Source organism: Cryptomeria japonica, chromosome 7 (assembly GCF_030272615.1).
Source record: "Cryptomeria japonica chromosome 7, Sugi_1.0, whole genome shotgun sequence".
In the NCBI taxonomy this organism is placed as follows: Eukaryota; Viridiplantae; Streptophyta; class Pinopsida; order Cupressales; family Cupressaceae; genus Cryptomeria; species Cryptomeria japonica.
In genome coordinates, this window is record NC_081411.1 from 553,372,192 (window position 1) to 553,386,723 (window position 14,532).

Below are 14,532 nucleotides of genomic sequence, written 5' to 3' on the forward strand. Positions count from 1 at the left end.
ACCATAAGTATATAAATTACATGAATAAGTCACCTATAAATACAAATCATCAACCTTATTGATAAGGTCGACTATACCCTAAACCCAAAAACCCATAATAATAAAAATTACATTACACAGTATCACCAGATCAATATTATGATTTACCCTACATAGCATGGACCTAATTCAAATATTCAAACAATTATATCTGCCAAAAATTCTGTTAAGACCAAAATCCAACACGCTTTGCCAACCGGTAGAAACCCTTAGTGAAGTAACATAGAAAGTCTAACTGGATCCAAATAGGACCACCATAACAACACACTAGCTAATGCAAAGTCACCAAACACTCATAATATGATCAAGAAGCACCTTCAACATGATAGAAACCGATCCCATAAGCCAGACCAAAATCGTCTGACCAAAACATCAAATATCACTTACTGGTAAAGCTAACTAGTACGAGGAAATACCAACCAAGAACATAAGTGATAGTTGCCAAGGCACCAAAACATGAACCAACAGAATATGACAAGCATATAACCATCCAGAATAAACATCCAAAACCGTATCCAAGGATCTGATCATACCGGATCAAAATCATAGCCAAAACCAAGATGATCACCAAGACTAACCGGGATAGGTCCAACTGGGATAGCCTCCAACCAAGATACAATGTTGACATCAATGACAACACTTAACCAAATCCAACATATTGCCAACATATATATATATGGATGATTAAGATGGTTGGACTCATATTTGGTGATCTATATGCACAAATTATATATGTGTGATTTATATTACTTATGATTATATGATGGCATTTTTCTATTGCTAACCCCACCTCGTGATTATATTGGATGAGATGATAATGTGATTTCCATGATTATTTTACTACTGTGATCGTGGAAGAGACGATGGCATACCACTTGTTATGAGCATGATATGACATCGCTATTCTCTTTCACTTGTTTGATTATTTTGTGATATAAATGAAATGTACATGTTGTCTTGTGGATAGTGGTGGTTGCAAGATTGCAGGTACTAGACATTGACTCCACCTAGTTTCACAAGTTAGAGCGTGTCTTTAAATCCCAATGGCAAGTTGACTAGAGGTCACATGAGTTCCTTCTACACACTTTAGGGTTAGTTGATACCTTGTCAGTTCAGTTTCTTGGCTTGAATCCTCTTGCTGACGTCATGTGGTATTTTATCCTAGATTTTATGTTTGAGTGCTAATGGGGTTGTGGTTAATTAAATTATTAATTAAAATTGATTTAATTAGTTTGTTAATATTAAATGAAATTAATGGTTGGCATTGGTAATTTACAATAATGTGTATTTAATTTTTTGAGGGTTTTCTATATTTTAATATTGTTGGAGGATTTACATTTGATTGAGTTTTTATATTTTATTGAGATTTTGATTTATTTATTTTAATGCAAAGCCTTTTTATTTATTGATTATTGGGTTTATTTATTATTCATTATAATTTAATCTTTACCTATCTATTTATTTATTATATACCTTACTTATTCTCTTCTATTATTGGTTGTAAGATTTGGAGTTTGAGATAATATTATTTTATATTATCTTTGCATGATTTAAATGAGATGATTGGTAGAAATTATTATATTTTGGATTATTTTGATTGACTCGGAAAGTTGTATAGTTTTTGAATAATTTTTATAAATAGATTTTTTTGAGTTTGTGTGTGGGTTCTTTGGATGGGAGAAACAATTTTCATTGTCTGAAAATTCATTTGCTTTTTGCTTTGGACTTGGATTGGAGCTTGGATTGGATTTTTGCTAGTTGTGGATTTGGTTGTCTAGATTGTGCTTCTTCAACTTCTTAGACCATTACTTCTATTTTTCATGTTGGAGATTTGATCCCTTTCTTATGCATTTTATTTAAAAAGACTGTCTATGAATGGAACTTAGTGATTACTATATTGTGGATTTGTCACTATGCTTGATGTGGTTGTCATGGTTCTTTGTTTGTGTTTTTTGGTTGTCTGAGTTTGGGATGTCGGTTATGAACATTTATCTTATTATTATATAATCTTGAGCTTTTGGTTGATTATATATTTGCCTTATTATTGGATTTTAGTCATATTGTGTATTTCTGAATATACCTCCATATTGGTGTTACCAGAAATAAGATATTCTATGATGAGTCGGGTTGTATTTATGTTTGATTTGGTTGATTGATCTTTTATTTCATATTGTGCTCTTGTTTGAGATTATTTTACACCCCTATAACTCTTTACTTGATGTCATAAATTGGCTTTATATCTGTATACAATCAAAAATTGGCTATGAATAATTAAATAAATATTATTATTTATTTAATGTTAATTTCCTCTATTAAATAATTAAATTTATAAGTTTAATTATTTAATTCATTTTAATCTTAATTATTCTATTAAATAATTAATTTGAAAAGATTAAATTATTTAATTCACTTTAAGTCTTATTCTTCCATTAATTAATTAAATTTAAATATTTTATTAATTAATTCATTATCCCTTTCTTCTAAATCAATTCAATTAAATATCTAAATATTTAATCATCCCTATCCAATTCTTCTATAGTCTCATCAATTAAATAATTTTATAATTATTTAAATCCTCAAATCCACCTCACCTCATCTCCACATCACTTCCTCTTTTGCCAACTCATCAATCATGTGGCTAAAGATATTAATATTGTTAAAATATTAATAGATCATTTATCTTCAACTTCCAATTCATAAATCAAAGAATATGTACGTACACACATTTCTCAACTTCCCTATATTTTCTCCAACCTTCCTACATCTTTGGAGGGAGTTGAGTCCACTTGTCCTCATCTCCCTAAATCTTCTCCAATCATCTTATATTCTCTCAAGTCTTCATCCTCAGTCAAGGTGACCCTTCTAACACTTGGCTTTTCCTTCCACCTTTTCCTCCATCTTGCAGGTGTAGGAGGAACATCTTCCTCTTTTATCTCTCACATCTCAACCAATCTTTTCATAGCCATCCAATCTGCATGATTCAATATCAACCATTGATCTGTACTACATGGGATTTTACACATCAAAAATCTATAAAAGGAGCAATTCTCCAACATTTTGAGACTTATAGCCATCTAATAGTGATCTTGCAGTAGTCATTTTGCATCCATGAGTTTTTAGCAATTAAGCATTTTGAGCATTTTAGGAGTCTTTTTATTATCTTTCGTCATAGTTTAAATCATTTTAGCTTGCATATCCAACTATTAGTTATCTATCTATTTGACATTTACTATCTTGGAAGCCACACAGTGCATGTCTGAGAGCAATTATATGAAGCCAAGAACAATGGGGATGGGACACAATGAGACAAGAGGGTAGAGGTATAATATTTATATTTTCATGTTTTGTTCCTTTACTTTGTTTCATCGGTTGATATTTGGAGTTTTCTTGTAGCTTTTATTATCAATATCTGTGAAAAACTAACCAGTTTTAGGCTTATTCTGAAGATAAATTCCAAGATGATGCATTTTTGGCACCCACCGTGGGGCCCAAGGTCTCATTTTCTATTTTTTGTCTTGTCATTCTCGTAGTTTTAGCAGAACAACACATTCACATATTATTTCAACACATTTGTACTACCTTTTAGTGCATATGTGGCTCAGTGTAGTGCATTTTTCTCCTTAGGTAGTGCATTTGTTAGTTCTATTGGCCCATTTGTTAGAATTCAATGCATTTGTAACACAGGTTAATGCATTTATAATGCATGGTAGCATATTTTTTCATTTAGATAGCGCATTTGTAGATTTCAATTTGTAATAGGTTGCTATCTAATACTTGTAGTTCTTTTCAATCATTGAAGACAAAATCTCTCAAACTACTAACTAGTGGTTTTGTAGGTGCTTTTCATACATTTTCACATCTAGAATAATTGGGGGTTCAATAATTAATCATTTTTCTTCACATAGCTTAACTAGGTGGACAATTAACAACATGCAAATTGCATCTTTGTGTCTTCTTTAGATTAGTTGCACTTAGATAAATTTATTTTTAAGGGTTTAAAATTAAACTTTTTTTACTATGCTTGTTAAAGTGGTAGGTTATTATGCTCTCACCTCAACCAGGTGATCAGAAAACCAGACCCACTTTCTAGAATGTTTAACCTTTAGAGGGCCTGCCTCCCGAGTAGCCCTTAAGGCTCAGTGAGAGGGGATGACCCAAGTTGAAACAAGCTAATGCCAAGATCTTTTGATTCACTATAAATAAATTGTGTTTGTAATGAAAGTTACAAGCAACGAGTGTTGATTAGTTCATATAGACACCATGTCTCCCCATAAACCCTATATAGTGCAACCTCTATAGGCTAGGAGCCTTCCTTAATGGAGTGTAAGGTGCCACATGTATGGCCACTCGACTGGATACCTTGACTAAAAAATATTTGTGTAGAAAGCCCAAATCCTTCTAGTTGTTGGTGTAGGAGGTCAGACTTCTAAAGCAACTCACATACATATGGTTCTTAGTAGAGATACAAAGTTCACCATGGCAAGTTTTCATAGGAATTGGTGTTTGGATTCTCTAGAGAAGTGAGTGCCGAGGGTGGAGCCAGTGGGGTCAAGCATCTAAGTATCCACTTTGAATAGTGTAGCCTCGGGGAAACCCACATGAGATTCAACAACTATTGTCTTGGCCTACCATAGGAATTTTACTTGCTTGTGCATTTTTAATTTCACAACATTGTGTCTGCTATGCTTGCATTATGTTCTCAATCAAAAACAAAAAATAATCATCCTAGAAAAAAAAAACTCTAAACTTGCTGGAAAATCAACAAAATCACACATTCACGACACTTTGTTGTGTTTTTACAACTTTTGACAACGCTTTTAACGTGCAGTTTAGCACATATAGACTATCTGATAGCGCATTTGCATCTCAAAACAATGCATTTGAAATACAGAATAGCACTTTTGAAGCACAAAACAACACATTTGACCATTAGTACAGTGCATTTGCACATTTCTGTAGTGCATTTGTTGTAGCGCATACACAACAAAGGGCACTTCTCTGTATCAAATTATTTTTGAAAACAGTTATGGATACTCATTTTCGAGAAAAATCTATTTCAATTTTCATAGATTTAGCAATTGGTAAATAGATAAGTTTCTTGAACAATATACCCAAAACAATATATCACGCCTAAGGTTATCACAAGTATTCACCTTTAACAAGTCTTAGATCCAATATCTCAAGTGCACAAAACATATTTTCTTGATAAATTTGATCTTTCAAACATAGTTTCTTGACAAGATACATCATCCATCATCACAAAACTTTAAGATCAAATTAACCTTGTTCATTTACTTGGATATATCATTCCACTTTGAACTTGGTATTATCAAAATTTCACAAAACTTGCACTCACATTGGGATCAAAAACTTGTTAACCGTTACATACCTATATGACCATTTAGTGTCATCTCAAGAAAAGGAAACTTAGTTATAAGGAAATCTTGAAAAACAGAAAGTTTCTATATATAAACTACAAAATTTTGTTGAAGCATCGCATATTCCTACACCATTTTCATAACTATCTACGTGGTTATGGAACAAAGTTTGACAAAGAAACCTTACAAGCACATTATTTTCAACAAAGAGACACTTTATCTCAATGCACCAATATGGGTGGTAGAATCAACTTAGCTTATCTGCCTGAACAATTGATCACCTATTGAGTCACATCCTGAAAATCAAAACTTGGGAAGTTTCAAATTGATCATATGCCAGTTTGGACTAGAGCTCAACACGAACAATTGAGAAGACAACAAAAACAAATGTAAGAAGAAAATCCAATGTTTCATCAGTTTAGATACACAGATGTTAATGAAGAAGAAGTCAATAATACCATTATAGACCTTGAACAAGATTCCAGATTTGACAAGTTAATGAAAAAACTCTTAGAAAAAGAAAAGAAAAAATATTTCCTAATGTTGGCAAATTCTGGTTTAAAATTGCCACAGTTGGCATTGACAAAACTAGTTAATCCAGAGAACTAATATATTAGCTAAGATTTGTCATTGATGATTAACACTGACTGGTGGAGTGGTACCGGTGGATTGGTGCATCTCAGTAACAAAGGTGATGACTTGTAAACAACATGGAAGCAGCATCAGGGACAGATGATCAAGGTTCAATCAGCTCAAGGGAAGACAAACTAAGCTAACTGATCTGTCATTCAACAAGATCGCTGTTGAGGTCAGATCTTCAGGTTGGTCATTTTGATGATGATGAAGTCATAAAAGGTGACTTAGGCAAGAAGGCTTGAGGTTGTATGCAAACTGGCATCAAAGGATGAACTGGTAATGAAGAGCGCGGTGGTATTCCAGTAGACCGGTGAAGTAGAAGGAAGATAGCTGGTCACCGTAAATCTCAGAGCAATGATTGGTTACATAGTTGCAATGGAAAAAGGTGAGTTGGTAAGTTTGTGTCAATTCCCAACTAAAGGTTGGTGAAGTCAACTTCAGTTATCATGCAGTTAAGGCATGATTACTTGCGGATTTTCTAGTTCGCATTTAAAATATAGAACTCAACCCAAAAGTCACTATCTTTGGGGGATGGAGTGGCAAATTTGGTTGAGTAGTTGGCAGAATTGTTGCAGGGCATGCAGAGCAAGAGCGAGAAGATTTGAAATCAAAATCTATCGAGATCTGTGATTGCATTGATTAAGAAAACACCTGAAGGTGACGACAGAGAGTGTATAAAGTGTTTTTAGTTCATACAAAACCTTTTTGATCAAAAAATTTGCAAAGTACAAATCCTGTGAGAGGCAATCCAAAGTGTAGAGTGAAGAGTGAGGAAGTGCTAAATGATTTAGCAGAACAAAGTGTGTGTGAAGTAGACTGGCAGAGTACAGAGCCAAGGGTATGAGCAGAGGACCGGTGTAGTGTAGAGAAGACACAACCGGTGGAGACAAAGTATGATTTTCATTGTGATCTGATCAAGCTATTAGTAGCTATTCTAGTAGATCAACTTCTTGTTGCTTTCGAACCATTGCAACTCAAAATCCCTTAACCGGGTGGACTTTAACAGGTCCCTTTGTAAAATCCCTTAACCAGGTGACATCTTAATTGATGATCCTAAGTCCTTTAAAAAGGCTGCCTCTAATAGGGTAAAGACACTAACATGCCTTAAACAAAATCCCTTAATCAGGTGGCACCTAACAATGTCTTTGTAATCTCCTAACAGGGATGGCTCCTCACCAGGCGTACTCCAGAAGAGTGCAAATTTTGTGAGTTTCTACTCACATTGTGGTTTTCTCCCATTTGGGTTTCCACGAGATAAATCTTGGTGTTACTGTGTATCTTTTCATGCATGCATGTTCTTTTGTAATAACTATTTATATTGATGAATATTAAGTTAAGTGCAGTCTTGAGTTAAAGGGTTTTAATTTTGTAAAACTGGTAAAGTGTTGATTCACCCCTCCCCCCTCAGCACCGGTTGGGACTAACAATTGGTATTAGAGCTTTGGTCCTTAGATTCAAAAGAGCTTAACTACTTAAGGAAAGATCCAAGATGATGTGAAAGGGGGGTCTTAAGTTCTCTAAGAAGAATCACACCTTATGGTGTGGTAGAATGAAGCTCTACCTAAGAACCCTAGCAGATCAATACTGGAATCATGTAATCATAGAGTACAATGAACCTATGGGGACTACAGATCAAACCAAAGAAAGGCAAGACAACAATGCTACTATGGATCTAATTTCTAGCACTCTATCCGATAATGAGCATGCTGAGGTTCAAGATCTGAAAACACCCTATCAGATGTGGAATAAGTTGAAGACTGTTTATGGAGGAGATCCTCATGTTCAAAAGGCTAAAGTGGACAACTTGAGAGGAAAATTTGATTAGATGAGGATGCAAAAAGGAGAAAATATAGAACAATATAATAAAAGAATAAAGGATGTAGTAAATTCCATCAGAAGTGTTGGAGGAAAGCTTGAAGAAGATGATGTGGTTAGCAAAATCTTGATAACCTTGCTACTGTTAGTGTAGGTTTTTATTTCCTAGTGGGTTATTTATTTTTTCCCTATATTCCTAGGTTTTTTCTACACTTCTTTTAATCTCACTTAGGTTAATAAATCATGCTTAATTAGGTGAGTGGTTATGAGGTGTCACCTTCCTACATGTGTGCATCCATTTTCTATCTTGGGAAGATACTTGTTATCTTTAGTCCAAGAGATGGTTGCTCTTGATTGGTCGGTATTATCACCTCTTCCCTCTCCCTAGTCTATAAAAACATGCTACCTAGCTTGTATTTGAAATCTCTTGATTTTGCATCATCTTAATGTATTTTGCTTCTAGCATTTGCATTACTCTCTTGGAGACTAGCTTTGTGTTGCTACTTTGATTTCATATCATTTGCATTCATAGTTTAGATATCTATTCATTTGCACTAGTTTTCTGGGTTTATAATCTTTTTAGATTTTATCATGGTATCAGAGCTATTCTATGTGCAAGAGTAGATTTTAGTTTCCATATTTGAGAGATTCGGGGGGGGGGGGGGGGGGCTAATAAATCTTATTATAGTTTTTCATTGGGGTTTGCACGTGTTTTATGAAATCTGGGTGATTGAAGCATTTTTGGTTATACTGGAAGCATCTGTGGTTGTTCCAATGCATCCAGGAGGCTTGACAAAGTCAAATCTGGCTTTTGTTTCACTGAAATCAAAGATCGTCATGCACAGTTGCAAAACTAGTGTTTCAAGATCAAATCTGACAACCATCTTGCATATTTGGTGTTCTCAATAAATATTGCAGGTTCCACCATTCCTTCTCTTGACTTTGGTAGCTGATTCAGCCTTTGCATGTTGTTTTTGGTTGCTGGGGTCATTTTTTATATCTAAAGTCGTTCTAGTTATACTAGATCTACATCTTCTATACATCAAAAAGAAAAATGCCTTCTGGGTTTTGTTTGCAGCACAAAAAAACCATCTGGGTATCTTTTAGTTTCTGCATGCAAACTGTATATTTTGTAGAAATGCACTCAGAAAGTTACAGCAAGACCCCTCTTCATTGGCTTTTGCAGTTTTGAAGGCTGTTTTCAAATGCTTCATTCTTGCTCATAAGGACTCCATTTTCCACGAATTTTTTTTGATTCTGGATATTTTTTTGTGCTCTATGCACTAGTGTAACCATTTTTTGATTTTGATGCAGAGATGTTTTTGAAATTGTAGATTCTTAATCATGACACTGCATAGTTCTCGTTTTGTGAACTTCAGAGGATCATAACTTTCACATACGACCTCATATCGAGGTGATTTGTTTTTTGAAAGTGCATGATTTTTCGTGTATATTTCAGTGGTGCTGTTTATTTTATCTGGATATGTGCCAAAAGTTCATTCTCAACATATGCTTTTCATGAAGATTTTGTAATGCATTAAAATCAAGACCACTTAGTATTTCTTGCTAGTGGTAGTTGTAAACACACTAATATAAAGTGTCAAATCATAATTTATTGGGGGGGTCTTTGATTGAGTGAAAATGGGGGGGGTTGTCTTGATTGTGTTCTCTTCCTTTCGACATTTTTTTTCTGCACTTCTTCATCATGGATCAAACAATAGTGCCTATCCTAACTCCATATAACTACTTTGAGTGGAAATCACACATGACAATCTACTTAAGGAAAGCTGGATTACACAGGATAACTATGGGGCTTGAAACTAAACTTGCTAAAGATGAAGATAAGCCTAAGTGGTTTAACAAATGTGATGAGGCATATGGAATATTGTGTTTGTCTGTTTCTCCTAACTTGCTCTTTCACATTGAGTCTTTAAATTTGCCAAATGAAATCTGGAAAAAGTTAGAAACACTATTTGGCACACAAGATTCAATGAAGAGTCATATGTTGGAAAATGAACTAATTAGTTTAAGTCCAGGCAATTTCAACACAATCTAGGGTTTCTTCACTAAATTGAAATCACTAAGGTTGCAGTTAAAATAATGTGGAATTGAAAAGAAAGATGAACAATTGATTCTTAGTATTCTCTCTAAGCTAAATTCAAAATATTTTGTGTTTGTTTCTACCCTCTATGCTACTAAGGGTGCACTTGGTACACAATTTACCATGCCATCTCTAGATGATTTTGCTATCTCTCTCACTCGGGAACATGATAAGCTAATTTAGATGGGCACTCTTAAGTCCTCTAAGTCACATGCCCTGGCTACCAACCAAGGCACAAAAGAACAGAAAGGACAAAGTAGTAATAACAATAGTAAGGATAAGAAACAGAAGAATAGCAAGGAGAAGAAGGATCAGACATCAGTTGCTTTAAAAGCAACTAATGAGACCCAATCTTTCAAGGGTGACAAGCCTAAGAAGGAGAAGGTCCAATGTGCCTATTGTAAAAGACCTGGTCATGATGAACATAAATGTCTGAAGAAACAAATTGATCACTTGATACACATTCTTGAGAAGACTAATATCAGTGTTCTTGAGTCAATTAAACAGAGTTTTAGTGAGGGGTCTAACAAGGCAAAAGAAAACAACAAGGGGAAAGGAAAGGGCAAGGCCCTTGTTACATTTGCTTCTTCACCATCCACTTGGGTTCTTGATTTGGGTGCTTCACACTACATGGCTTCATCTAAGGAAGAATTTGCATCTTTGGAGCCATGTACTATGCCTTCTATTTTGATGGGTGATGACACTCCTGTTGAGGTGTGTGGGAGAGGGTCTATTGATGTGAGGGATGGCACATTTGATGATGTTCTTTGTGTGCCCTCATTATCAACTAATCTCCTATCAGTATTCCAGATCACTCACATAGGTTCAGGCAAGTGGGTTGAGTTCCTGATTCAGTGGATTTTCATGAGTTGCATAGTGATTCTATAGTTGTAGTTGGGAGAGCAGATCATCAGTCATGACTCTATTTGTATTATCACTTTGCTCCTGATCCTCCTTCGACTGTTTTGCTCACTCATTCTAATGATGTGAGTAGATTATGACATGAATGGTTTGGCCACCTTAACTTCCGCTACTTGCAGCAGCTCAACCAACAGAGTATGGTCACAGGGTTGCCTTCAGTTCAGTTTTCAAGTGGTGTTTGCCAAGGTTGCATACTTGGCAAGCATCCTAAGGAAAATTTTGATAAAGGAAAGATATGGAGAGCTTCATAGATACTGGAGTTAGTTCACAGTGATTTGATTGGTCTATTCCAGCATCCTTCATTCAACAGGGCTAGATATGTCCTCACATTCATTGATGACTTCTCTTGATATACTTGGGTGTACTTTCTCAAACAAAAGTTTGAGGTATTTGATCAGTTTCGGGACTTCAAAACTTTTGTAGAGAAGCAATCTGGGAAAGCCATCAATGTTTTGTGCACTGACAATGGTGGTGAGTATGTCAACCATCGGGTTGAGAGGTTTTGCACTTCAAAGGGAATTGATTTGTAGCATTCAGTTCCATACAATCCTCAGCAGATTGGTGTGGCAGAACGGAAGAATAGGTCCTTGAAGGAAATGGCGAACTACATGATTCACTCCAAATCTCTTGCACCATAGTATTGGGTAGAGGCCATTAACTGTGCTTCTTATATCTAGAACTGTGTTCCTCACCGAGCCTTGAAGGGAGTCACTCCTTATGAAGCTTGGAGCGGTCGGAAACCATCAGTTAAGAACTTCTGAGTTTTTGGTTCTCTTGCATGGGCCCACATTCCTGTAGAGAAATGCAAGGCCTTGGATCCACAGAGAACACCTTGCATATTTGTAGGTTATCTTGATGGTGTGAAGGGTTATCGGTTTCTCCACCCTACTACACATGAGTTGTTCATTGAGAGGAGTGTTCAGTTTGAGGAGGGCTCTTTGAGCTCACTTTCTACCACTTCTCCAACTCCTTCTACTTTGACATTGGAGTCACTTGGGATACATGATAGCTCCTCTGATGAGTCAGATTCACCTAAGCAGTCTTCTACCTCTACTTCTGATGCAGAGAACAATTCAAAGGACTCACCTCCTTCCTCTCCTAGTCATCATTCAGAGGTTGATGATTCTCCTCCAGATTCTCCATCTTTCAGTCCACTTTGGGCTAGATAGACCTTGCAATCTATAGGTGATTGGGTTGGGGATCCATCAGAAACTAGGCAGACTCGTTCATAGTTCCAGGGTGATCCACATGTCTTCATTGCTACTACCTCAGATCCACAGTCTTTTCATGAGGCTTCTGGTATTCCTGAGTGGGATACAGCTATGCAGGAGGAGTATAGTTCCTTAATGAGGAACCACACTTGGGATCTCATCCCTCTTCTTAAGGGAAGAAAAATTGTTCAATGTAAGTGGATCTATCAGACAAAATTTGTAGCAGATGGGTTAGTTGACAAGTATAAGGCTTGCTTGGTCGCCAAAGGATTCTCCCAGGTTCCTAGGATTGACTACTCTGAGACTTTTGCGCCAGTTGCTTGAATGAATTCCATCTGACTTGTTCTTGCCATTGCTGCAGCTAATCATTGGGAAGCGCACTAGATGGATGTGAATAGTGTTTTTCTTCACGGTGACCTTCAGGAGGAGATCTACATAGAGCAGCCACAGGGGTTCCTTCAGGATTCTTCACTTGTGTGTCATCTTTGGAAGTCTCTCTATGGCCTCAAATAGCCTCCTCGGGCCTAGTATGCCAAGATGGACTCCTTCCTTCTATTAGTTGGGCTCACTCGGTGCCATTCTGATCCCAATGTCTACATTCTGCAACAGGATGATTCACTCCAATTTTTGGTTCTGTATGTTGATGACTTGTTGATCATAGGGAGTTCTTCATCCACTATTGGGGCTGTCAAAACTGTCCTTCATGATAGGTTTTTGATGACTGACTTGGGCTTGTTGCATTACTTTCTTGGGATTGAGATCTACCAGTCTTCTTTTGGGATCACCATCAACCAGTCCAAGTATGCTCTAGATTTGCTCTCAAGGTTTCATATGGCTGATTGTAAGCCTGCTTCGACTCCCTTTCTTTCAGGAGTCAAACTTGAGGCTCAGTGTTCTTCGCCACTTGTTGATGGCACTTTATAGTGACAAATTGTTGGGAGTCTCATTTATTTGACTCATACGAGACCTGACATTTCATATGTTGTAGGCATGGTCTCTTGATTCATGCAGGAGTCTCATGAGCTACACTAGAAAGCAGCCAAGAGAATCCTTCACTACATTCAGGGTACTCACTATTTTGGGATTCACTACGCAGCGGACATTGAGCTTGACTTGGTGGGCTACATAGATTCAGATTGGGTGGGCGATTCTCAAGATTGCAAGTCTACTTCAGGTTATAGCTTCTCACTTGGTTCAGGTCCTGTTTGTTGGTCGAGCAAGAAGCAGTCTGCTATTGCTCTATCTTCTATTGAGGCTGAGTATCGGGGGGCTGTGAATGCTACCACTAAGGTCATTTGGCTTCAAAATCTCCTTACTGAGTTTAGTATCTAGATCAGATGGCCATCAGTGATATTTTGTGACAACCAGAGTGTCATTCAAATCTCATGGAATCTGGTCCATCATCAGCTGACCAAACACATCAAGATCCACATGCACTACATCTGAGAGCTCATCCATGGCCACATCATCAACCTTCGCTACTGTCTGAATTCTGAGCAAGTTGCTGATATCTTCACCAAACCCTTCACTGAGAGCAATTTCCTTCATTTGTGAGCTTTATTGGGGGTGCAAGATGCTTCATCTTCTGGGGGGGCTTCTTCCTCTCACTCGGAGTCCTGACTCTCTCTACTCTTGGGGGGGTCTCTTTTCTCTCTCTTTTGGGGGGAATTTTATGTACATGGGTACCTCATCAGGTTTGATTTGCTGAGACCCATTTCTACATCCACCTAAGCTTCGCTTATGGGGGGGTGTTAGTGTAGGTTTTTATTTCCTAGTGGGTTATTTATTTTTTCCCTATATTCCTAGGTTTTTTCTACACTTCTTTTAATCTCGCTTAGGTTAATAAATCATGCTTAATTAGGTGAGTGGTTATGAGGTGTCACATTCCTACATGTGTGCATCCATTTTCTATCTTGGGAAGATACTTGCTATCTTTAGTCCAAGAGATGGTTGCTCTTGATTGGTCGGTATTTCCACTTCTTCCCTCTCCCTGGTCTATAAAAGCATGCTACCTAGCTTGTATTTGGAATCTCTTGATTTTGCATCCTCTTAATGTTATTTTTCTTCTAGCATTTGCATTAATCTCTTGGAGACTAACTATGTGTTGCTACTTTGATTTCGTATCATTTGCATTCATAGTTTAGATATCTATTCATTTGCACTAGTTTTCTGGGTTTATAATCTTTTTAGATTTTATCAGCTACCACAATATGCCATAAGGGTTTCTGCAATTCAGGAACTCAGATTCTTGGGAACAGTTAGTGTTTCACTTGACTCACTGATTGGTAAGTTGACTGCCTTTGAACTAAGCAACTATGATAATAGTGTACCAAAGATTGATGATGCCTTCAAAGCTTCCATGATACATGCACCAACAAGGAGAAGAAAAGAAATTGGAAATAGTTCTACTACAAGAACCGGTCATTCTCAT

At 36.6% G+C, this 14,532-nt stretch overlaps 1 protein-coding gene across 1 annotated transcript; it reads left to right on the forward strand.

Moving 5' to 3' along the window:
- The first annotated feature begins 10,152 nt into the window (after window positions 1-10,152).
- On the forward strand, window positions 10,153-12,059 carry LOC131856842 (uncharacterized). The gene is made up of 3 exons (XM_059208781.1): window positions 10,153-10,353; window positions 10,477-10,639; window positions 11,737-12,059. The coding sequence occupies exons 1-3, from the start codon at window positions 10,153-10,155 to the stop codon at window positions 12,057-12,059; spliced, it is 687 nt and encodes a 228-aa protein (XP_059064764.1).
- The last annotated feature ends 2,473 nt before the right edge of the window (window positions 12,060-14,532 follow it).

Coding starts and splice junctions, on each gene's coding strand:
- LOC131856842 (XM_059208781.1), top strand. CDS start 10,153: ATGGGCACTCTTAAGTCCTCTAAGTCACATGCCCTGGCTACCAACCAA. Junction 10,354..10,476: donor ACAAGCCTAAGAAGGAGAAG/GTCCAATGTGCC, acceptor TCAATTAAACAG/AGTTTTAGTGAGGGGTCTAA. Junction 10,640..11,736: donor ATTTGCATCTTTGGAGCCAT/GTACTATGCCTT, acceptor GCATATTTGTAG/GTTATCTTGATGGTGTGAAG.